This window comes from Physella acuta, unplaced genomic scaffold (assembly GCF_028476545.2).
Source record: "Physella acuta isolate Inbredline_101_S28 unplaced genomic scaffold, ASM2847654v3 ptg000007l, whole genome shotgun sequence".
NCBI classification, from domain to species: domain Eukaryota; kingdom Metazoa; phylum Mollusca; class Gastropoda; family Physidae; genus Physella; species Physella acuta.
In genome coordinates, this window is record NW_026731527.1 from 328,580 (window position 1) to 352,927 (window position 24,348).

A 24,348-nucleotide genomic window follows, 5' to 3' on the forward strand; every position below is an offset into this window, starting at 1 on the left:
TATATATATATATATTTTATTTACGTTATATCAGTGTATTATTTATTTATAAATGAAATGAATTACTGAAAATTGTGAAATGTAATAATCTGTACTATAAATTTTTTACCTTGTTAAATCCACTTTATGCTATTTTTTTTTTACCATAGTTCAGTTTATTAAATTATTTTAAAACTTATTGCATTACAAATATGCAATTTTTTTCGAAAATAGGTAATACCATTTTCGTTCAATTTTATGATGATTTAAAAATATTTATTAGTGAAGAGGATCGAAAATGAAAACAACTAAGAAATATTAGGTAACCAACCATTTTAACATTGGGGAAAAACAACTTAATTAAAATACATAAAAATGTATATAGATAATTATGTTGTGTTAACTTAATACAATTTATATTTGTATACCTTACATCTATTTTCATTGGCATTTTTTAAAATTATAATAGAAATATTTAAAAAAATTGAAAAACATTTGGCTTTTAGGAAAGAATATTTTTTTGGTAAATAAAATACAAATTGTGGTTGCATACATTTTTACTTAGACTCATAGATACCATGCATAGATTTGTGTTTTTTTTTATTTTATTTTGGTTTTGTTTACTTAATATTACATTTTATACTTCTATACCTTACATTTGTTTTAAAAAACACACAATTTGTAAATAAAATAGAAATCAGTCAAAATTGTTTTTAAAGTTTTGAATCTAGATCCTATATTTTGGTTAAATAAAATAAAAAATGTAGTAGTATACTATTTAACTTTGGGTAACGTTAGACAATCTAATTAGTTGTGTGTTTTTCATTTTCTTTTAATAAACATGAGTTGCTTTGCAACAAATGCTAGCATGTTGTCTTTGTTTTATTTATGTTATCAAGAAAACTAAATTTTTAAAGTTTGCCTTTTACAAAATGATTGTAGAGCTAAGCTAAATTCAGAAAAAAATCATCTCTCAACAACTTTAAATATGTGTGTCTACAATACAGCAATAACAAAGTAGCTATAATAAATGAAAGTACAGTTTAAAATATTAGTTGTAGCAACACAATACTTTTTATTGAATGCAATGGTTTTATGAGGTAACAGTTTGAAAAGGAAGAAAGTAGATGAGGGGAGGGAAGAAGTGAATTTGAAAAATGTGTAACAAACTTTATAGATTAAAAGATAATTTTAATATATATATATATATTTCTGGTTATTTAAAAAAAAATATTTTAATACTTTTTTGCATATCGAAAAGAAATTGATCATTATAATTTATGTAAATCCAGCTCTTTTTGTTTGAAAAGACGAAAATTGAAACTAGGCTAATATCCGATCTGTTGTGGTAAAAAAAATAACCATACAAAATCATCCGTATTTCATTTCACCACAAATTTAATCTCGGTCTACGCTGGATCCACGTGAATGATTGCGGACGTACATAATAAACCTAGTCCCACCACTTAGATATTACTCACCTTTTGAAATACTATACTAACTACTACCTCTCTCCTGAATATAGCAAAATATACATTACTCCTTCATGAATATACGCCTGAACGTTAACCTCCTTCCATTCCCGGGCATAACTGAAAATGTTAATCATAATTATCACCTAAACTGTATAGAAACTCTTCGGCTTCATTTTACGGAAAACTGCTAAGACCTTTCGCTAAAAAAAGCACTTCAGCATATTTTAAATTTTATGTTTATTCGGGAGGCCTACTCAGGCTGGTGAAAAAGAAATTGAGAAAAAACGTTTTTCATAACAAAGGTGAATTTAAATTGAAAACGTTTATGACACAGATTTTTTTTGAAAAATAAATACCAATCAATATAAAATAATCGGTTATAGAAATACTCCGTCGATAACAAAATAGATTTACTTCAATGTTTATTATTCTTAGTTAATTAACTTTTAATTACAAGCAACGTGTTGACGATAACGACCCCATACATTATGTTCCGACTAAAACGTTAATTTCATTCTCGCTAAATTAATTACAATAGGAAATGTAATACTTCAGTTAGAGTCAAAACTTGGTTTATCAAATCTATTTGTACCGTGGACTTCTTAACATACAGCAGAGCTGTACATATTTTTTTCATAAAAAGTATAAATGGATATATATATATATATATATATATATATATATATATATATATATATATATATATATATATATATATATATATATATATATATATATATATTCTAAAAATAATTTCTAAAATTCACACAGATACACTAAATCAAATAAAAAGATAATGTATTTTCGGTTAAGCATTTTGATGTTGGTTACATCCACAGTGGCTTTTAATACTTTTATTTCGGATTTAGGTAAGTTTTTGTGTGTGCCAGAAACAATAATTCTTTTTCTAACCATAAAAAAAAAAACGCGTCAACATAAACGACACGTGTGAAGATGAGCAACACACCCTATGTGTGTGTACATTTATGTCAATATAGTTTGAATTTGCGTTCAAGTCAGTTGAATGTCCCTAAGTCCTCCCAGCTCTGGTAGGTACCCAACTCACGTTAAGGATAGTAAATGCGGGGGATAGTGCTGACTACACTATCCCTTCATACTCCGAGGTCACAGAAACAGTTGAACTCTACTTCATTTTCCCAATGGTCTGTCGGTTTCGAAAAGGTAAAATTTATACTCATATATATATATATATATATATATATATATATATATATATATATATATATATATATATATATATATATATATATATATATATTTCAGATTTCGATGACCCAAATGTATTTCCTGTACAAGACTGCCAAGACACTGAGATCGACCTCATGTTATACTCTGAAATAAGAACCCACCTAGATAGGACTCGCTTACAAAATTTAATCCGCTTGTTTATACCTGGATCCATAAACAAAACACTGAAGGCGAAATTTGCAATTGCCATCCCAGGGAATAAACAAAGCTTAAATGTCGTAATTGACTTCAATGATTACAATAGCACATCTGAACTTTTTGGTAAAATAGATGAGCTTAAGTTAAATAATGTTTTTGTCAGGCAACTACCAATGGATATAATACATAATTATTTTCATAGACAAACAAACAATAGTTCCACTACTAGAAAAGGTATAGTGGTTTTAAGTCGATATTTGTCTTCTGTAACAGGAATTATAGTAAAACCGTGGTTTCAATCAAATTACCTTATGTATTTAATTTTTATCAAGAAAATTATTGTTTGGGAAGAAGAAATGCTTTACTCATTTTTGGAAACAGATGATTTTTCTACTAACAACTACATATCTATGGGTCTGTGTGGTAAATGTGCAGAAGGGTGGTTTTTGCTTCAAAATAAAAACAGGAGGCGATTGCTTTCATGCTACAAATTTGAGAAAACAAATCCACTGTTAGACTTCCAAGGAGCCAGTGAACAATGTGGTCGACTAAAATCAAAATTATTAACATTGGGTTCTGATGATGAATTCGATCTATTAAAAAACGAAGCGTCGTTAATTTTTAAAAATCGTTACAGAAACGAAGTTTTAATATTTATTCATATTGGGATCTGTGACAACGAACCCTATGACAAACACAACAGCGTTGTGTGGCTGGATAAAAAACTAAATTCAGAGCCCAGCTTAGGGGAGACAACCATGAACCAGAAATTCTGTGCCGGGTTAAGTTTTAACAAGACCAGTCAGTCTCAGGGATTAGAATACACAGTCAACTGGGCCGTGGTAGATGCAGGACACTTGGCGACACAGTTTTATCTGTGTGAAACAGACATGACATGGCTGATACAAGTAGATGAGTTGAAAAAACGACACTCGGAAAGTCTCAATAAAATAATGTAAGTATCTATTTGTTTTATTGTGCTGTCGAAAGAAAGGCCATATTGTTTGTAGCAATCTGTTGTTATCGTGGCAACTAGTAATTATTGTGAGATTTTCTTTCTTTAAAGACATACGATAAACTGTGGGTTCATTTCACAACTTTATTTACAATAGTTAAATCCACAATGAATACAGTTAATTTCATTAATCAAACATTCACCGTTTGATATAGCACTTATACTTATAGTGAGTGATTAAAAAAAATAATATTAAAGGAATAATACTGGATACATTTCAATTTCTAACAGTCAACACACAAAGCTTCCCCTTACATTCATCTAGGCGGCCCTCTCGAACATTCCATTTGCCCCGATTATATAGCCCTACATTCCCTTTCTTCAGTCAGTGAGCGATCTCTGACAAGCATGCATGTTTTAGCTTTATTTTAATTTAGTTTTATTTTAATTTAAAAGAGATTATTTTAGGTGTATGTAGAACACATAATACAACTAAAACAAAGCCAAAAATTAATTTATTTTTATTTTTTTTAATCCTCAGAAAAGACGAGCCATACGTTATTTACTTTGAAGAGCTAGAAAATGTAGGACTTTTTGATTGCCAGGAACATAATATATTGTTCAATGATATTGCCGTGCCGAAAATTCCTTTCACGTTTGTTTGTGATGGTAGACCGGACTGCTATCACGGTGAAGATGAACGCATGTGCATACACGCACGCAACGTACCGTGCGAACAAGGGATCCTCTGTAAAGGCGACATCTCCTTGGATGAATCTCATGATAAGTGTGTTAAGAGTGAGCACATATGCGATGGAGTTCAAGACTGTCTTGACAACTCTGATGAGCAGCACTGCGAACAGTGTATGGAGACCGCAACATCCGATGGTACGTGTTTACCCAGTCTGTGGTTTCACAATGCAAGTCACAAGCCGCATTTTAAATTGACACTAAGAAAAGTACCAGAAATTCTGTTTACAAACTGCAATGAAAGCGAATGTTTGTTTGAAAATGATATTCAAAAACCAATAACAATGTGCAAGAAAACAGAATCCAATCTGTCAGAAAACACAACACAGTTGTTTGCTCCTCGGTGTGTTTACCTAAAAGGCCGTTATTCAAAGCAACCACTGGGTTGTCCAGATTTATCACACTTAGACAACTGTCAAGATTTTAACTGCAGTGTAGGGTTACAGAAATGTCTACATTCATACTGTATTCCGTTGTACATGTTAAATGATGGAACGAAAGATTGTCCCTTAGAAGAAGACGAATTCGGGTTTGCATTTAACAATGTGTTGATTGAGAATCAGGAGTACTCCAGTTTCTTCGAGTGCCGTGTATACAACCGCTTCATCGACGTGTCGCATGTTTGTGATGGTCAGCAGCACTGTCCTGATGGAGATGACGAGGTGACCTGTCATGAGAAATGTCCGTCAGGATTCACTTGCCTGTGGGGCGTTACAAAACTAACTAACAGCAGTCTAGTCAATTTCACTGATCTATTTGGCTCGATCGATGCGAGCACAAAAGTATTGCAACTTTCGTCTCTGGATATATCTCGAGCCGTTATTCCGAGCTCGTTAGAGATAAGACAACTTTTGGAGCTTCATTTTTCCAACATTAGCCTCAACAGCGATATATTAAATGCATTGGTATCGTCAATGACAAATTGTTTATTTAACACGTACACAATCGATTTGAGCTATAATAATATAACGTTTCATCAGTGGGAATTTTTTTCTCACTTTGTAAGAAATTTACGCTCTTTAAACTTGTCTCATACATTCGTTAAATCAATGATTTTCAGAAGATCATTTTTACCTTATCTTAACCAGATTGACTTATCGTTCACCAATCTTGAGTCCTTAAAGTTTGTTTCTTCCAGAAATGTGTCCTTAAAATATCTCAATCTCAGCCATTCTAAAATTAACAATATTAACTGGTTTAAAAACAAATTGATTATTGATATACTAGATTTAAGACATACATATGTAGATTATAACATAACAACTTCTAAAGTTTTAGGAAAATTTATTATAAATTCAGCTATTTATGGTGACAGCTATAAATTATGCTGTGAGAAATTTAAAGGCCCTGGTATTCCTGCTCATACGTGTAACGCACCAAGCGACGCCATATCTTCATGCGAAAATCTTCTTGGCGACGTTGTAAAACGTTCTATGATATGGCTTGTGACGCTGGTTGGTTTTGTTGGTAATTCTGTCGTGATTTTCTTTAGACTTGTCCATGAGAAAAACATTCTCAAACAAGGTTACAGATTGTTTGTAACAAATTTGGGCCTGTCAGATTTTATCATGAGCGTTTATTTAATGCTGATAGCAGGCACTGATGTTTACTATCGAGAGAGTTACGTGTTGTATGACTCAGAATGGCGAGAAAGTTCGCTGTGTAAAGCTGCAGGTTTTCTGGCTACACTTTCGAGCGAAACGTCAACAATGTTCGTTTTTCTGATTACATTAGATCGGTATTTTGTATTTAAAAACCCGCTAGACCAAACTACTTTTCCGAAAAGTATTCTGTTTATAATAGCATCTTTAGTCTGGATATTTGCTGTTGTTGTTTCAGCAATTCCTGTGCTATTTCCTGAAATGCAGGTCTACTCTTCAAATGCTCTTTGCTTAGGACTTGCAGTAAACTTAAAGCAACCTGTTGGGTGGTATTTTTCTTTGATTGTGTTTATCATAATAAACTTTATCCTAATGTTGATGATAATAATCGGTCAAGTTATCATCTTTAAATACATAGCACTCTCCCCCAACTCTCAAATCGCAACACACGCTCACAGAAAACGTGAAATCACAGTGGCAAAAAATCTCTCAATGGTTGTGGTGAGCAACATTCTCTGTTGGTTTCCCATCTGCACCATAGGCTTGTTGTCTGCTGTTGGTTATGCCTTTAGCCCTGATACCTACGCTTGGCTGGCTATTGTAGTGCTGCCCCTAAACTCAGCGGTCAACCCGGTACTTTACACATTGCCAGTGGCGTACCAAAAGTTTAGGGAATTAAGGAATCGTAAACTTAGTAGAAGTAATACAGCCCGAACAGTTTCTTAATGTAAAATCTGTCGACTCAAACAAATAATCTCTAAGTTCGCTTTATCATCATCATCGTTCATTTGTAGCCCCTGGGGAGCAGTAGGCTGCAATTACACATTTTCAGCCTACTCGGTTTTGGGCTGCTCCCTTTATCTGTGCCCACGTGAGCCCAGTGGTCTTTGCCTCTTCCTCAACTGTTCTTTTCCATTTTTTTCTTTGGCCTACCCACTTTCCTTTTTTCCCTGGCGATTCCAGTTCATAGCGTGTTTTGCAATATTTCTTTTTCTTTTCAAAGTGTGTGTCTAATCCATCCCCATTTACGGGCCTTGATATCATTATCTATTGGCTGTTGTTTTGAAATTTGCCACAGGTCTTTGTTTGATATTTTGTCTGGCCATCTTATTTCAAGTAAATGTCGTAAGCCTTTATCATACAGCCCAATAATACAACTTTTAACCCAAACACTATTCCTTGTATCTCTAAACCTAGCGCCAAATCAAAGTCTTATTTTCACCGGAACTCTAAATTTTTAACAAAATCGTAAGTGATTACTTTTTATTTCATCTTCTTGTTTAAGACCAAGCAAATACGATATTCATTTAATCAGCCAAGGAAATGGCGAAAGGTCATAAATTATTAGCAGCGCTTACGCCATTTTAATCTATTCGCCACCCAATCGCAGTTTCAGTAATTACTATTCTAATGATTACTTTAAAAGTAAAGGTGTTTTATACGAAAAATTCAGCAATTAAAATCCTTAATTGCTTTTGTTAATTATATCCTCAACAGAGATAATTATACGAACTAAGATTTTTAATTAATTGATGCCAAAACTTAAAAAAAAAATTAAATAAATAATTAAAATCCATTTTGCTTACGCAATTCAATAGCCTACCCGTATTTCAAATTAATTATACATTTGCCCGGAAATTAAATCGATTATTTTTCTTTTTCTATTTAGCGGTAAAAAGAGCTTCACTATTTCAAACGAACATTTCGCAAAGCTTTTGTTTTAGTGGAATGATATTTTTCTATATCTGAGTATTAATAAATCACGTTTTTATATGCGGGACTTCAGTGAATGGCTGTGAACATTTCGTCAAAAGCTTTAACAAAATACTCAACAGAAAATGTTACTACCAAAAACTGCTTTCATTTGCTTTTTGCTGCCCTGTGAGTATTCTTTTTTTCTTTCAAGATAATATTAAATATGATATTTTAAATTTATTTTTTTATGTTTTAGTTGAAAGTGAAGTATTAAAGTGTTCATATTTTTTTACAGATGTATATTCACATTTACCAATTAAAAATTGCAAATCTTCAGAAATTGATGTTTTATTGCATACATCCTCTATAGACACTTTACAGAAAGCTAGATTAAAATCCTTGGTTAAATTGTTTTTACCCAAAACTGAACATGAACAAAATATTCGGGTAGCTGTCTTCATCTCTGACAACACCACCGAGCCGTTGATTGGGTTTAAGGACTACAATAGCTCGCACGAACTTCTACATCAAATAGATACTCTGGGTGATCATAAACAAGAAAGGTTGCAAGTCGTAGAATCAATTCAATTGGTTTCTGTGAAATATTTAGAAGAAAATGAAAGATATAGTAGAAATAGAACTCAAGTTGTTATAATTTTATGTGAGTACTGTATTCAAGACGAGGATGATGATGATAATGATGATGATTTTACGCCGACCTCAAATAACAACATGTTAAACACTTACATTATAAAAATTACAAAGTACAGAAAAATCCCGATTCACTTCCAAAAACATACAACTACAGCTTTCATCGCTGCCTCTGACGATTTGAAGACGAACCAGTTTATTTCTATGATGGTGTGTGGTGAATGCAACGCTGGATGGATTTCAACACAATCTCAGACAATCTATTCACTACATTCGTGCTATAAGCTTGAAGAGATGGATAGACTAGTTAGCCACAAGGAAGCTTCAGACAGATGTTTGGCGTTAGATTCGCATCTGGTTTCTATAGCAACGAATGTAGAACTCAATCAACTATTGGAGGCATACTTTGAAAATTCGTTTGTCGGTCATTTACTGGTATACACTGGAGTCTGTCATAGTCAGCCCAACAGAAAACACTGGTCTAGATGGATCACGGGAGCTCCATTAATTTTTGGTTTTTCAGAGCTGAACCTTTTTCAACACGATTTATGTCCCTTTATAGAAATAAATTTTACTCACTCTAACGTTACATACTCATGGTCTCAAGCTTATTCTAACATTAAAGTTACCAATCAGATATTTTGTGAATTCGACTTAAATCATCTTTTGACAGACAGTCACAACTACACTAGTGTCTTTGACGAAGCTTCCTTCGATGAAGAAGTTAAAATAATTGCTGATAATATATCTGAAGGGAATATTAAACTGTTTGAATGCGGGGAATCTTTAGAGCAAGTTCCTTATTCTTTTGTTCTCGATGGGTACCCAGACTGTAAAAATAAAAATGATGAATTTTTGGAATTTAGAGAGGAGAAAAATTGTTTTCTGTGTAGCGTTAACTTTAAGAATGCAACTCACGTGGAAAAAGATAATATTTGTATCTCTGCGAAAAAGAAATGCGATGGAATTACGGACTGCCCTGGGAAGGAAGACGAAGAGAATTGTAAAAGCTGCATGGAGACTTCCTTCACAGACGGGACCTGTCTGCCTAGTCAGTGGTTTTACAATAACGATCGTTATTTTTTCTCACACTCTCATCATCAAGAAGCAATTAATGTAACGAAAATAAAGCTTGTGGAAGAAATTTTAGCGTTGAATCTGGAAGATGAATCAGTAGAAATGAAGATGTTTAATACACAGATTATACATTGTAAGGAATTTAATAATGGAGATTTTGAATATTCAACCGCAGGAAAGGAGAAATTAAAAATTAGTAAAAGTCAAATTTGGTCGGCACGGTGTGTATATTTAAATGGTATGTACACAAAACAACACATTGGATGTTCAGATTTGTCACATTTAGAAAACTGTGAACACTTTATCTGTGGCGATGGTTTGTTCAAATGTAAATGGTCGTTCTGTGTTCCTTATTACCTAGTGAATGACGGGACAATCAACTGCCCACACGGGGACGATGAAACGGTTGAAAGCTACAACAGAATATTCTCAGTACAACTATTCCCTTGTCGCGAGTCATCTGTTCTTGTCCATCCTGCTCACGTCTGTGACGGTATTGACCACTGTCCGACTGGTGATGATGAACGCCATTGTTTCGAGAAATGTCCTTCGGGTTTTACTTGTGCGTTAGGCGTGACAGCAGTCTCCGATCCTAGCAAGATCAACTACATCAATATGTTAGATGACATCGACAACAGAACCAGAGTATTGGTCTTATCTGGTATAAATTTAAGCCGTGTTGTGCTAGGAGAGGTCTTAGCTTTAGAACTTATCGAGCTATATTTATCAAACTGCAGCATAAACAATGAACTAATAGATGCTGTGATGTCTATTTTTAGAACAGGTTTGCACAAGACAATGACTTTGGATCTTAGCTATAATGACATCAATGTAGGTCATTTGCTACATATTCACATGTCTATATATGACGGTAGACTAAGTGTACTAAATTTATCCCACACCGTTTTAACGTCTTTTGATTTATTTCCAGACTATAAAAAACCATTAACGATTGATTTTTCTTATACCCAGCTAAAAACGTTTACCATAATTAAAAGCACACTGTATAAACTCGCCATTAAGTATTTAAACTTCAGCCACACTAAGCTTTCTAATCTAAATTGGACAGAAAAACATCTTGTTATAAACACTTTGGATTTAAGAAATACAAACTTAAATTTTCATTTTAATGACGCATTCGCGCTGAGGAATGTAGAAATAGTGTCGCTTATTTACGGTGATAGTTTCAAATTGTGCTGTAGTACATTTAGCGGAGAAGGCATTTCCTCACACAAATGTTTTGCTCCAAGTGACCCAGTATCCTCCTGTAAAGGTCTAATTGGGGATGATCTAAAACGTTCTTTGCTCTTGTTTCTTGGTATTTTAGGTGTTGTGGGCAACACGGTTTTACTTTCCTTAAAAATGTACAACAATCAAAATAGTTACAAACAAGGGCATGTGTTTTACACAACAAATCTTAACCTTTCTAATTTAATATTGAACGTCTACTTGATTTTTATTTCCGGAGCTGATGTTTACTACGGTGATAGCTACGTGTTGTATGACACTATTTGGCGAGACTGTACACTGTGTAAGGCCGCAGGTTTTCTCGCTACAGTAGCTTTTAAAAGCTCTAGTTGGTTCATTATAATGATAATATTTGAAGTGTATTGCGGTTTGAAATTTAAACCAGCTGACCGATCCCTATCAACATTACGTTTAATATCATCTTATATTTGTGTTTGGTTGATCTGTTTAGCTATCTCATCAATCCCCTTTATGTTTCCAAAATGGTTGATTTACTCATCAAATGCTTTGTGTCTTGGTCTACCTTTCTATATAAATCATCAAGCTGGTTGGGTTTTTTCCTTTATTTTTTTCACTACTCTGCCTTGTCTAGAAATTATAATGTTAGTCATTGGACTTGTTATGGTATTTAAAGCAGTTTTCTTGGACCTCGACACGAATACATCTTCACCTGAGGATGAAGCAAGTATGATGGCTTACGCCAAAACTACCGCAATAGTTGCTGTATCCAACATCGTCTATCATGTCTTTATTTGTATATCTGGTCTTATGGCAGGCGCGGGGCTAGAGATTAGCCACATCACGATTGGATGGCTCACCGTATTTGTGTTCCCGCTGACGTCCGCGCTTAACCCTGTCATTTTCATCTGGCCGTTAATTTTAAAGAAATGGAAACAATTCAAGGATGGGAAAAAATAATAGATCTACATAAATTCTACATAGCTGATATAATATTGGTAAGACTTCTAGTTCTAGCCCGTCTTTAATGTTAAAATTGTTACTTTTAGTTCCTATTAATCTATTACTAGTTTCAGTAAAATCATCTATTTATACTTCCCTTGATTTTCTTAAACATTTGTAAGAGAAAGTTAATAGCATTCTAAACAAGGAAAACTAAACTTATTGCAGGTATATTCATAACATGTTTTCTGGAATTCTTTTTAAAAGCATTTTAAACAATGAAAACGCAACTTATCGAAGGTATTTTTAGGACATGTTTTTCGGAGTTTTTAAAAAAAATGTATTTCATGTATGAGTATGTAATGATGTAACCTTTGTGCTAGTATAATGATATGACTACACTTTGTTTTTCTGTAGCTTTAAATCTTGTGTATTTTATTACTCGTGTATCGTTGTTTCGAAAATATGAATGTTAATTATTGTAAAATTATACTTCAAATTACTATCAACATTTTGTTATGCTTTCCATTTACGTTTATATATATTTACATTTATATTTCCCTGTATGTTTCTATTGTCCTATAATATTTAGTACACACGTTTTATTGTAAAATTTGAACCAAATATAATTGTTGTAAAATAAAACCTTTGATTTATAACCATCAATTATAATTTTTTTTTTCATTTATCTTTGATTTCTCTGTATACCTTTTTGCTTTGATCAATGACAATTGCGGGAAAATGATTTTATTCCGATTAAACATTTATTTCCCAAATCTCACGCCACGTGACACTCGTAGGAGGTGATGAAAGACTAAGTAAGGGCGACTGACCACACCATCCTTTTTTTATGCAACAATCATTAAAACAGACCAACTCTACTTCACATACTCATGAACCATCAGGTATAAAATATTGCTTTTTAAAGTAATTGCTAGTAAAAACCGGCATTCAGAGCCGTCTAGTGTAATCATTAAGCCCACTCCTTAAACATTTGTCAAACGAAGTTGTGGTGAATCTCATCAGTTGTTGAAATAAAGGTTTAAATAACGTTCAGAGCATAATGTGAATAGAAACATTGAATTCAGGGAGCTGCATCAATGGAGACGTTTTCCCGCGGAAGATTGACCAAAGTCAGCTAGCAAAAATACTTAATCTCGATTCATTTCATTACTTGCTGTAACGATTGGTCTATATTATAAACTTTCTATGTAATCCAATAAAGCTGTTTCTGATCAATTATACTATTAGAGATAATTGGCACGTTATCGACCTAATTACCGAGCGTTCATTAAAAACACATTGAACACTTTTGTTCCATACACATCATTTAAAGGAACACCTTAAACTTTTCGCGTCCTGGTTCAAGTTAGTAGAACGTTATTGAGTCCACGTAAGGGAAGTTAAAGGGGCATAATGGTGACCACACTGTCCCTTCATATGCCGAAATCACAGGTAAACACTAATTCACTTGCACCATTGACCACCAGGGTTGAAAAGGGGAACTACTAGCGTCAAAACTAAAACGTATGTTTATTCTCCCTTGCCTGAGAAAAATCAAATGTCTCTTTTGTATTAACCGCCTCGTCATTCTACTCTTTCCAGTCATACTCAGCCTAAACACATCAATCAAACTTCTTCTTCTTCGTTCTTAATTTTTTAGTGTTGGAAGGGATCGAGTCTTATCTGCCAAAGGGTTTGAACTCGAGACTTTTTCGAATTTGTCAACCATGAGCTTTTGCCGACTCGACCACAATTAAGGATACGTGTCAACTGGTTATGCGCCATTGACTCAGATTTCAGCCTGCTTTTCTTTTTGGATTTGCTTCCATAGCCTTTGTCCAACCAAGAACAAACTACAAGGCAGCAGTTGTTTGATTTTGGAGTTGTCTCTCCTAGAAGAGTGGCTGTCCCAGCTAACGAGCCGCTTCTGCCCGAGGGTTCGAACCATGAGCTTTACCGACTCGACCAAGCCGACCCCTATCCATCAAACAAATATATCAAAGCAAAGTGAATTCTGTCACACTGCTGCCTGTCATCACACATAGAATTAGATGGGGTACTTGCAGGAAGGTTTCAGATCTATTGTTCTTTCTGATAAACAGCACTTAACTCCCATTGGGTATAATGATTTGAATAATTGTTAGATAAAAAAATAAACGTGCACTGGTTAAAAAAAAATTTAAAATCACACAAAGAAACCACATGAAAACATAACAGTAATAAAGCCATAGGATTGAGTGAACAAATCAAGGTCAGATTTATTTAAATGTTTACATGCTGTTGCTATAACTGCAATTATAACTAGACAGATCAAATGAATATTTTATGAATGATTTCTCATTGAGAAAATAGACTGTTTACTAGTAAACTAGTCTGGAAAAAAAATTGAAATAAAAGGCTGATAATAATTAGTTAATTTAATTAATGTAATATTAATGCACCAAAGATGATACACAGATCAACATTATAATAGTGTTTTAGATGGATTTCTGCTTTACTAATTATGCAACTGTTTATAATTAATTCAAAGTAAATACCTTTAACATAAAGATATTTAATGCATAAGACAAAATTCATGAAATCTTTTACTACAATTTCTTAGAGATAACACTAGATTTTTCAAAAAACTCAAATATGTAATGTTAAAATATACAAGCATACTGTATAAATGTTATTTAACAGAATATGACAATATCTATAACTCTAAAATGAAAATCAGAATAAATTTTTCATTTAGTCCAAACTACAAACTTATCCACATAAAAAAAAACAACTGTAAATAGTTAAAGTTTCACATCATCATTTAAAAATAAAGTAATATTTTTATTAAATTTAAAATAAATAAAACAAACATGATAACCAAAGACAAAAATGGACAACAAAACATTGAGCCTCAGTTATAAAAATTGTATGTTACAAACACAGGAGTAAAAAAAAAACCCAAATGTTTAGTGCTACGGCCCCACCCATAATAAACAATGAGCCCTTTTACTATTTCATACTATGATTTCAGACTAAACAATGGGCCCCCTTTACTATTTCATGCTATTTTCAAACTAAACAATGGGCTTCTCTTTACAAATGTTTCATACTATAACCACAAACATACTTAACATATTTAACAAAAGTTTAATGCTACTAAACAATGGGCCCCACTTTTATAAATATTTCACCCCTGCCATTTACTAAACAACAGATCTTTCATTTACAAATGTTTCATAGACAGTGCCAAAACAACTAGTTAAATATTAATGGCCTCTGGAAAAGAGTAAAACTACACACAACAAAACCATGCCAAAAAAAAAGCCTCAAAGAAAAACACTCATGCAAATCCCCATCCTATCCCATGCAAAAGAAAAACATCCATGCACATGCCCCATCCTAAAGGAAAACATCCATGCACATTCCCATCTTAACTTCATCTTCCAACTTCTGTAGCTTGGCGAAGGTCAGGAAAATTTGTTCCAATGTAGTCTCGTGGACAGAGTAGTCTTCAACGTTCAAGTTCTTCTTACAGTCCTCCATGATCTGGAAGACATCGGCCACTTCGATGTTGGTGTCTGACACTTGCAGGTGGATGTAGCCCAGGTGGTCATCAAACACCTGAAAGTACATAACGCAGTGGTTAACAAATACCTGAAATTACATGACACAGAGGTCAGCAAATACCTGAAATTACATAACACAGTGGTTAACCAATACCTGAAATTACATAACGCAGTTGTCAGCAAATACCTGAAACTACATAACACAGATGGTTAACAAATACCTGAAATTACATAACGCAGTTGTCAGCAAATACCTGAAATTAAATAATGCAGTGGTCAGCAAATACCAAAAATTACTTAACACAGATGGTCATCTAATACCTGAAATTACATAACCCTTAGGTCAACAAATACCTGAAATTACATAACCCAAGGTAATCAATACCTGAAATTACATAACCCAAGGACATCAAATACCTGAAATTATATAACACAGAGGTCATCAAATACCTGAAATTATATAACACAGAGGTCATCATATATCTGAAATTATATAACACAGAGGTCATCAAATATCTAAAATTATATAACACAGAGGTCATCATATATCTGAAATTATATAACACAGAGGTCATCCTATATCTGAAATTATATAACACAAAGGTCATCATATATCTGAAATTATATAACACAGAGGTCATCAAATATCTGAAGTTATATAACACAGTGGTCATCAAATACCTAAAATTACATAACACAAAGGTCATCAAATAAATAAGATATCCCAGGATGTCATCAACTTGATCAAAGTATATGAAAAAATATTTAAATGAAGTACAATAACATATTGCAAATGTATGTAGTCCAAATGGTAACTGAATTTCTCTGCCAGTGCAACAGATTTAATAAAACATAATATATTTTCAAAAGTCAAATGTATATAAATATAATCAGTTTTAAATCCCATATTATCTAAAATAAAAAACTTCTTGAATGCTATGACTGCTGACCATCTAATACTTTCATATACAGTTATTCTTCTTCCTCTTTATTCTTAATTGTAATGATGAACAAGATTTCCTCAGCACAAAGGTATTACTAGTCAATCTGTTATGAGCCATGTAGACAGATGACTTTCATTTCAGCCTGCTTTTCTCTTTGGATTTACTTCCATAACCTTTGTCCAATCAAGGCAGCAGTTATTTGATTTTAGAGTTTTCTTTCCTAGATGTGTTGCTCTCTCTACCTATTAAGCCTCATCTGCACAGGGGTTTGATCTCTGGACTTTTTGGTTTAGCCACCATGAGCTTAACTGACTTGACCATGCAAACTCCTTATGCAGACATTGATGATACTCTGATTTGGTGACTTTAATAAAAAAAAAAAAAACTTACAGTAGTGTCTGCAGCAAATCTCTGAATATATTCCACAACAGGCTCTGTCTTTGCTGTGAATCCATTGGGCAGTGTCCCCATCTTGATAATCAATGTATATCCTTGGCCATATTTGTTTTTCAAATGCTGAGGGCTCCCAATGCAAGTGAATCTTCCCTGCAACATTATGGCTAGCCTAGTGCAGACCGCATCACACTCTTCCATGCTAGAAAATACAAGTGAATCCATAAAAAAATGTGCTGAAAAAAGATGTAGAGTTTTAATGTGTTTAACTAAGCTCGCAGTATGGAGTGGTAAGGTGATAGAGCGCTCAGCTGCACAGAAACAAGAGAACTCTACTTCACTTGCCTTATAGACCGTCAGATTTGAAAAGGGAACTTTACTTTTATCCAGCTCTGATAGGTACGTGACTCACATTAGGGAAAGTGAGGACTGCCGGGCATAGTGCTGACCACACTATCCCTTCAAAAACTGTTGTCACTGAAACTCTACTTCAATTGTAAGATTTGAAAGGGCACTACTTTATTTTTACATGATGCACGCCACTCTATTAGAACTAGGTTGAATACATACTCAAGCTAAGAACAGCCTGTATCTTGTATATTTTGGATAAGCTTTCAAGTGTCACTTAAATTATTAACTAATTCTACTAGCATTACCTGTGTGATGAGAGAACCAAAGTTCGTCCACAGTCTCTAATTTTGGTGAGAACATTCCACATCTGACGCCTGGATTTGGGATCCATCCCAGTGGATGGCTCATCCAGAAAGATAAATGGTGGATCTCCCACTAAAGCCATTGCCAGACTGAGCTTTCTTTTGTTACCACCACTGTGGACAACATGAGTTGATGCTAAATAAGGTTACACAGTACCTCACTGCCAGATACATTTACAGGATATATTGCCAGATAAAGATAGAAAGTATGTTGCCAGATAAGCTTACTGAGGAAGCGGCCAGAAAAATTACAGAGTTTGTTAATAAGTTAACAGAATATGTCACAGGATAATTTTAGAAAGTATGTTGCCAGATAAGCTAACAAAAGAACCAGAGAAAATTACAGAGTTTATTACTAGATAAGTTTACACAGAATGTTGACAGATAATAAAGTATGGTATAGAAGAGGCTATAAGAGACAAACTAGTACCTGTAGGATCCACAGATTTTATTAGCATGTGGCTCTAGCGTGACCATCTCAATCAAGTTGCTCACCACATCAGGGATGTTGCCCTCAGGTATGCCTCTCAGCCTAGCATACATCGTCAGGGTTTCCACGGCGGTCAGTTCTTCAATAAGTGCATCAGACTGCGGGCAGTATCCAATCTCACGTTGTACCTATAGGAGAGTAAGTGCTAATGTAACATCTGTGTGAGTAGAAATATTACATCTGTGTGAGTGGAAAAATCTGTGGTGTGCAGTAATATTACATCTGTGTAAGTGGGAATATTACATCTGTGGTAAGTGATAATATTACATCTGTGTAAGCAGAAAAATAACATCTGTGGTAGTGGTAATATTACATCTTGTTAGTGAAAATATTAATTCTGTGGTAAGTGGAGATTTTACATCTGCGCTATTGAAAGTATTTCATCTGGTAAGCAAAAATATAACATCTTTGGTAAGTGGAAATATTACATCTGTTCTGCGTAACTAAAGGTATTGCATATACATAAGTAAAAATTGACATCTGTGGTAAAAGAAATATTAACTTTGTGTAAGTTAAATTATTACATCTGTATAAATGGAAATATTACAACTGTGTAAATGGAAATATTACAACTGTGTAAATGGAGATTTCACAACTGTGTAAATGAAAGTGTTACACCTGGGGTCAGTGGTAGAGTGTGATGTAGAGTTCTAGCCTTCATAAAGATACAAACAGTACTATAAAAATTCTATAAAATGACTGATAAAACTATATAAAACTTTTACATAAGGATGAAAAAAAATATAGTGGACCTATTTATTAAGTCTAATGAAAAATGTATCTTCCTTACTGAGCGCAGACTAGACTGTACATCGTATCCTTTCAAATAAGCATTCCCCTCAGTGACAGACGTCTCCCCAGTCAGCATTTTAAATGTGGTTGTCTTCCCCGCCCCACTCTGTCCCAGCAGACCAAAACACTCCTTCTCTGGCACGCCCACACTGATATGTTTGACCGCTGGGAAACCATCGTATTTCTTGCACAGGTTGTACAGGATCAAAGAGTCTGAAAGATGTAAGCATTAAAAATAAGTAAAGTTTCACTTTCAAACCTGACGGTCTATGGGGCAAGTGAAGTAGAGTTCACTTGTTTCTGTGACCTCGGCATATGAAGAGATAGTGTGGTCAGCACTATGTCCAGCCGCTTTTACTTTCCCTAACGTGAGTTAGGTACCCATCAGAGTTGGGTGGACTCAGGGACAGTCTACTGACTTGAACCCGGGTTCGAACTCAAGACTTACAGGTTAGCAGTCCAGCTCTCTACCGCTAGACCAGTCCGTCCAATCATACATTTTAGAGTAGATGGTAGATTAATGTTTAAAATGAGGGAAAGAAGATGTTTTAGATAGGGCACACAAGCTGCGCAGACCACCTACCAATATCACCAGGCAAACACTGAAAAGAAAGCGCAAAAGAGGTCGACCAAGTAACACCTGGAGATGGGACCTTGAAGAGGAAACCACAAAGATGGGCTTCACCACCCAGGCAGTGATGATTATTATTCTAGCTAACTGTTTAGTTTGTTTTAATATTTTGTTGATATTAATTGGGTGCCATTCATTTATTATAGTTCAGTTCACCTGGCCTAGAAGCTAGCATTCAACACAAACCTCAAACTGTATTCAAATTAGGTTGTGTTATTAAAAGCTTGCAACAAACATGCATAACAGGAAAATACAGATAGTAAAAAATGGAGAATGGACTTGCTGGAAACATAACCAAGTTGTCAGCGTGAATATAACTGAAGAGTTAAAATTATAAATACTAAGATCTATTTTATTTTGTGAGATTATTGGATAATTTTTACCATCAACCAACTTATACCTTTTGATTTATTTGTTTAATTAGAAAAGGTAAAAAAATGTCACCTGTTTTATAAAGTTCCTCTAAAGGTGTGGTCAAGATTCTCTTTTTCTCTGCCACTACATCATCCTCATCATCACCCATGCTTAGAGTTTTCTTTAAATCAAGTGCTCTTTTATTTTTACACCATTTACTGGGGACATGGACAATAATTCATTGCTATGGCGATTTTGCAATTATCTTAACACTTCACAGCATTATTTTATTTCTCATGATGCACAACATATTGATCAGTTATATAATTATGTTACAAGAAATTATCCCCGACATTACAATTATCAACAAAAAATTTATTTCTACATTAGTTACTTGAGGCTTGGCAATTTTTCGATGTTTGAACACAAACTTTTCTTAGACTCAACTTTTTTCTCCATCATCAACATTTTTTCCCCCATGCTTCAAATGAAGTAGAGTTCATCTGTTTCAAAGACCTCATGATATGATGGGTTAATGTAGTCAACAATGTGCCCAGCTGCTTTTGCTTTCCCTAACATCAGTTAGGTACCCATTGGAGCTAGATGGACTCTGGAGCTTTCTACTGACTTGAACCTGGATTCAAACTCGAGAATTCCAAGTTAGCAGTCAAGCTCTCTATATTCCGCCACGCTGTCCCATATTACTCAGCTTAGATTAGCAGATGCACGATCATTTTTTATTACTAAATTACAGCTTTCTAAATAAAAAAATAAAAAACTCAATTACACCAACTTCCCTTTAATATTAAATTACAGCCTTCTAAATAAATAAAAAATAAAAAAACTCAACTTACACCAACTTCCCCTTTAATATTAAATTACAGCCTTCTAAATAAATAAAAAATAAAAAAAAAACTCAACTTACGCCAACTTCCCCTTAATATCAAATTCAATAGCTAGCACCAGCAAGCTGAAGAATATCCCTTGTAAGACCATGAAGGCCAAGTACCTCCCTATACCCTTTTTGTTATCAAAATCCAAATAGGTTTTCAACCGAATGATACATTTACTGTCTGGTATAGAGGAGTAGCAAAGTTCTGGAGATGGAAAAAAAATAATTTAGAAACACAAAAGTTGTATTAATGTTAACTCCTATATGCTTTACCTCCCCTGTTAACAACCTAAATCAGTGGTGGACCTATCACAGCTAAAGAACCACGAGGACATCCAAAACAGCTGCAGAACCACAAATACACCATTTAAAGATGGGAACAACAAATACACCATTTAAAGATGGGGACCACAAATACACCATTTAAAGATGGGGACCACAAATACACCATTTAAAGATGGGAACCACAAATACACCATTTAAAGCTGGGATCCACAAATATATCATTTAAAGATGGGGACCACAAATACACCATTTAAAGATGGGGACCACACATACACCATTTAAAGCTGGGGACCACAAATACACCATTTAAAGATGGGAACCACAAATACACCATTTAAAGATGGGAACCACAAGAACATCCATTACACCTGGGGAACTACAAGAACATCCATTACACCTGGGGAACTACAAGAACATCCATTACACCTGGGGAACTACAAGAACATCCATTACACCTGGGGAACTACAAGAACATCCATTACACCTGGGGAACTACAAGAACATCCATTACACCTGGGGAACTAAAAGAACATCCATTACACCTGGGGAACTACAAGAACATCCATTACACCTGGGGAACTACAAGAACATCCATTACACCTGGGGAACTACAAGAACATCCATTACACCTGGGGAACTACAAGAACATCCATTACACCTGGGGAACTACAAGAACATCCATTACACCTGGGGAACTACAAGAACATCCATTACACCTGGGGAACTACAAGAACATCCATTACACCTGGGGAACTAAAAGAACATCCATTACACCTGGGGAACTACAAGAACATCCATTACACCTGGGGAACTACAAGAACATCCATTACACCTGGGGAACTACAAGAACATCCATTACACCTGGGGAACTACAAGAACATCCATTACACCTGGGGAACTACAAGAACATCCATTACACCTGGGGAACTACAAGAACATCCATTACACATGGGGAACTACAAGAACATCCATTACACCTGGGGAACTACAAGAACATCCATTACACCTGGGGAACTACAAGAACATCCATTACACCTGGGGAACTACAAGAACATCCATTACACCTGGGAAACGACAAGGACACCCATTACAGAAAGGACACCTATTACACTCGGGGAACCCCCGGGACACCCACAAGAGTTACACCATAACAATATGTGCATAAATCCTGATGATCACCTGGGTGATCCATACAGCATATGGAAGAGATCCCATTGTTACAGTCCATGCGAAAAGCATAGCACTCTTTCACAGAGATGTATCTGGTCAGTATGAAGCCGAAGCACTGGGACAGGTTGAATCCAGGGAACAATACAGTGAACACATAGTTCAAGGTCTCACCAATCTCTTTATGCTGAGATGTGGGCTTGGCAAATTCAAACACAAGAATGTCACTCAGAAGAACTGAAAGGAATGTTATCATACTCATCACTTCTGGATTACGAACTTTATCATACATATAACTTCTGGATTATGAACGTTATCATTCATATCACTTCTGGATTATGAACGTTATCATACATATCACTTCTGGATTATGAACGTTATCATACATATCACTTCTGGATTATGAACATTAACATACATATCACTTCTGGATTATGAATGTTATCATACATATCACTTCTGGATTATGAATGTTATCATACATATCACTTCTGGATTATGAACGTTATCATACGTAACTTCTGAATTACATGTTACAGATTTATATCTGCTGGTTCAAGGTTGCATGCATCATATGTGTCTTGTGTTTAAAATACTTGTATGTCAAATATGTATGTGCTATGTAAAAGCAAGGTTTTCAAACTAGCATCATCAGTTTTTAAAATAAGTATGTGCCACATAATATAAATGTTTTGGGAATAAGAAAATGAATTTTCAAACTGGCATACGTAGTATTTAAAATAAGTATATGTTACTTATTAGAATTGTTTTGGGAATAAATATCCAGGCATTCCTCTTAAGTTTTCTGCAAATGTTAAAATAAGTGTGTTATTAATTGTAAGTAAGGTTTTCAATTAATTTTTTATAATTTTAATTTCTGAGAATTAACAGCTGACTTTGTATTTGAAATTAGTGTGTGGCACAAACTAGAAATATTTTTAAAATATGTTTCTATTAATATCTCTAAAGTTTTAAATTTCTAATAGTTGAATTTGTATTTGAAATAAGTATTTATCATAATACACAAAAAGAGCATTTTTTGGGAATAACTATCCAAGAATAGCTCAAATTTTATTAGTAAATTATTTTATAATTTAAAACAATTGACAATATCATGTTATCATTCTCAATGAAAAATAACTCAGTGTTTTAAATATCTCACAGTAATAGCAAAAAAAAAATTATTTTAAAAACTAAAAAAAAAAAAAAAAAAAAAAAAAAAAAAAAAAAATAACAATTACAACTGTTATGCCAGAACGGAGATTTTAAAATAAAGAAAAGTAATTCAAAAACATAAAAACTAATTAAATTAAATTTTAAAAAAAACCCAGCAGATGAACAAAAATTGCAACTCAAACAAAAAAAAAAAACAACAAAACAAAAAAAAACCACAGTCCTACCAGTGAATAGGTTTAAAATAATTGTAGTAGCCAGTCCCGCTGATGGGGTTTTAAAGCAGAAATGAAATGTGTAAATGCATGGCAGTATAGCCCACACATAGGTGCCAATGACCACAACCACCAGCACCCAGTTGCCTTCGTCCAGGAAGGATTTGATGCTCAGGATAAAGAAGGTGACCAACAGCAACATGGTGGGGACGATGAAGCTCACAGCATCCCAGAACAGGATGGACAGCCAGTAGATTAGAGTACTCACACCAAATATGGACTGCATGTGTTTCACACCGCTCTGGTAAAGTAAACAATATGTATACATTTGAATGAAGCATTAACCCAAAAAGAAAAGCACCCTGAAATTGGAGTCAATGCCCGCATAACAAGTTGACACATACTACTTAATTGTGTTGGAGGGAATCCTTTCCAACACTAGAATTAAGAACAAAAAAGAAGAAGAAAACAGAAGCATTTTTTCAATTCAAGAATGTTTTTTGATTAAAATTGTTTTTTATATTGTATTCTTTACTGAAAAGATGTCTTACGCACATTTTGTATATGCAGCTATTTTACAAGGTTTTTTTATGTGGCTATTTGATTCAAATAATTTTTTATTTTGTTTTCTTTAACTGAAAAGATGTCTCACATACATTTTGTATACGAGGCTATTTGAAACTGTAAAGACTTCTTACAAGCATTTTGTTTATGTGGCATTCGATTAAAAAAAATATGTAATTTTGTATTCTTAAACTGAAATGATGTCTTACAATAAGCATTTTTGTCACAAATTTTTTACATTCTTATACTATAGATGCCTTTCAAGCATTTTGTATTATGTAGCTATTTGATTTAAACATTTTTTTTAACCAGCAACCCAGAGAAGAACAGAAAGTGAAAAAAGTCTTCACTGTTTTTTTGATAATCCAACAAATTACAACAGCCTCTAGCTAAACCAAAAAATAACTGCGACAAATAATTTCACAATCAATCAGTGTAAATAAATT

The 24,348-nt window shown here is 34.0% G+C and overlaps 1 protein-coding gene across 1 annotated transcript in view; it reads right to left on the bottom strand.

The window, feature by feature from the left end:
- Window positions 1–14,389: 14,389 nt before the first annotated feature.
- LOC131944649 (phospholipid-transporting ATPase ABCA1) overlaps window positions 14,390–24,348 on the bottom strand; it is a 32,569-nt gene continuing 22,610 nt past the window's right edge. The window contains exons 18-26 of the mRNA XM_059305450.1: window positions 23,351–23,639; window positions 21,963–22,187; window positions 20,532–20,703; window positions 19,697–19,824; window positions 18,620–18,834; window positions 17,770–17,957; window positions 17,283–17,453; window positions 16,624–16,828; window positions 14,390–15,344 (exon numbers count right to left, since the gene is read on the bottom strand). Coding sequence (XP_059161433.1) covers window positions 15,123–15,344; window positions 16,624–16,828; window positions 17,283–17,453; window positions 17,770–17,957; window positions 18,620–18,834; window positions 19,697–19,824; window positions 20,532–20,703; window positions 21,963–22,187; window positions 23,351–23,639 — 1,815 coding nt within the window. The 3' untranslated portion in view covers window positions 14,390–15,122. The remainder of the gene's footprint in view (window positions 15,345–16,623; window positions 16,829–17,282; window positions 17,454–17,769; window positions 17,958–18,619; window positions 18,835–19,696; window positions 19,825–20,531; window positions 20,704–21,962; window positions 22,188–23,350; window positions 23,640–24,348) is intronic.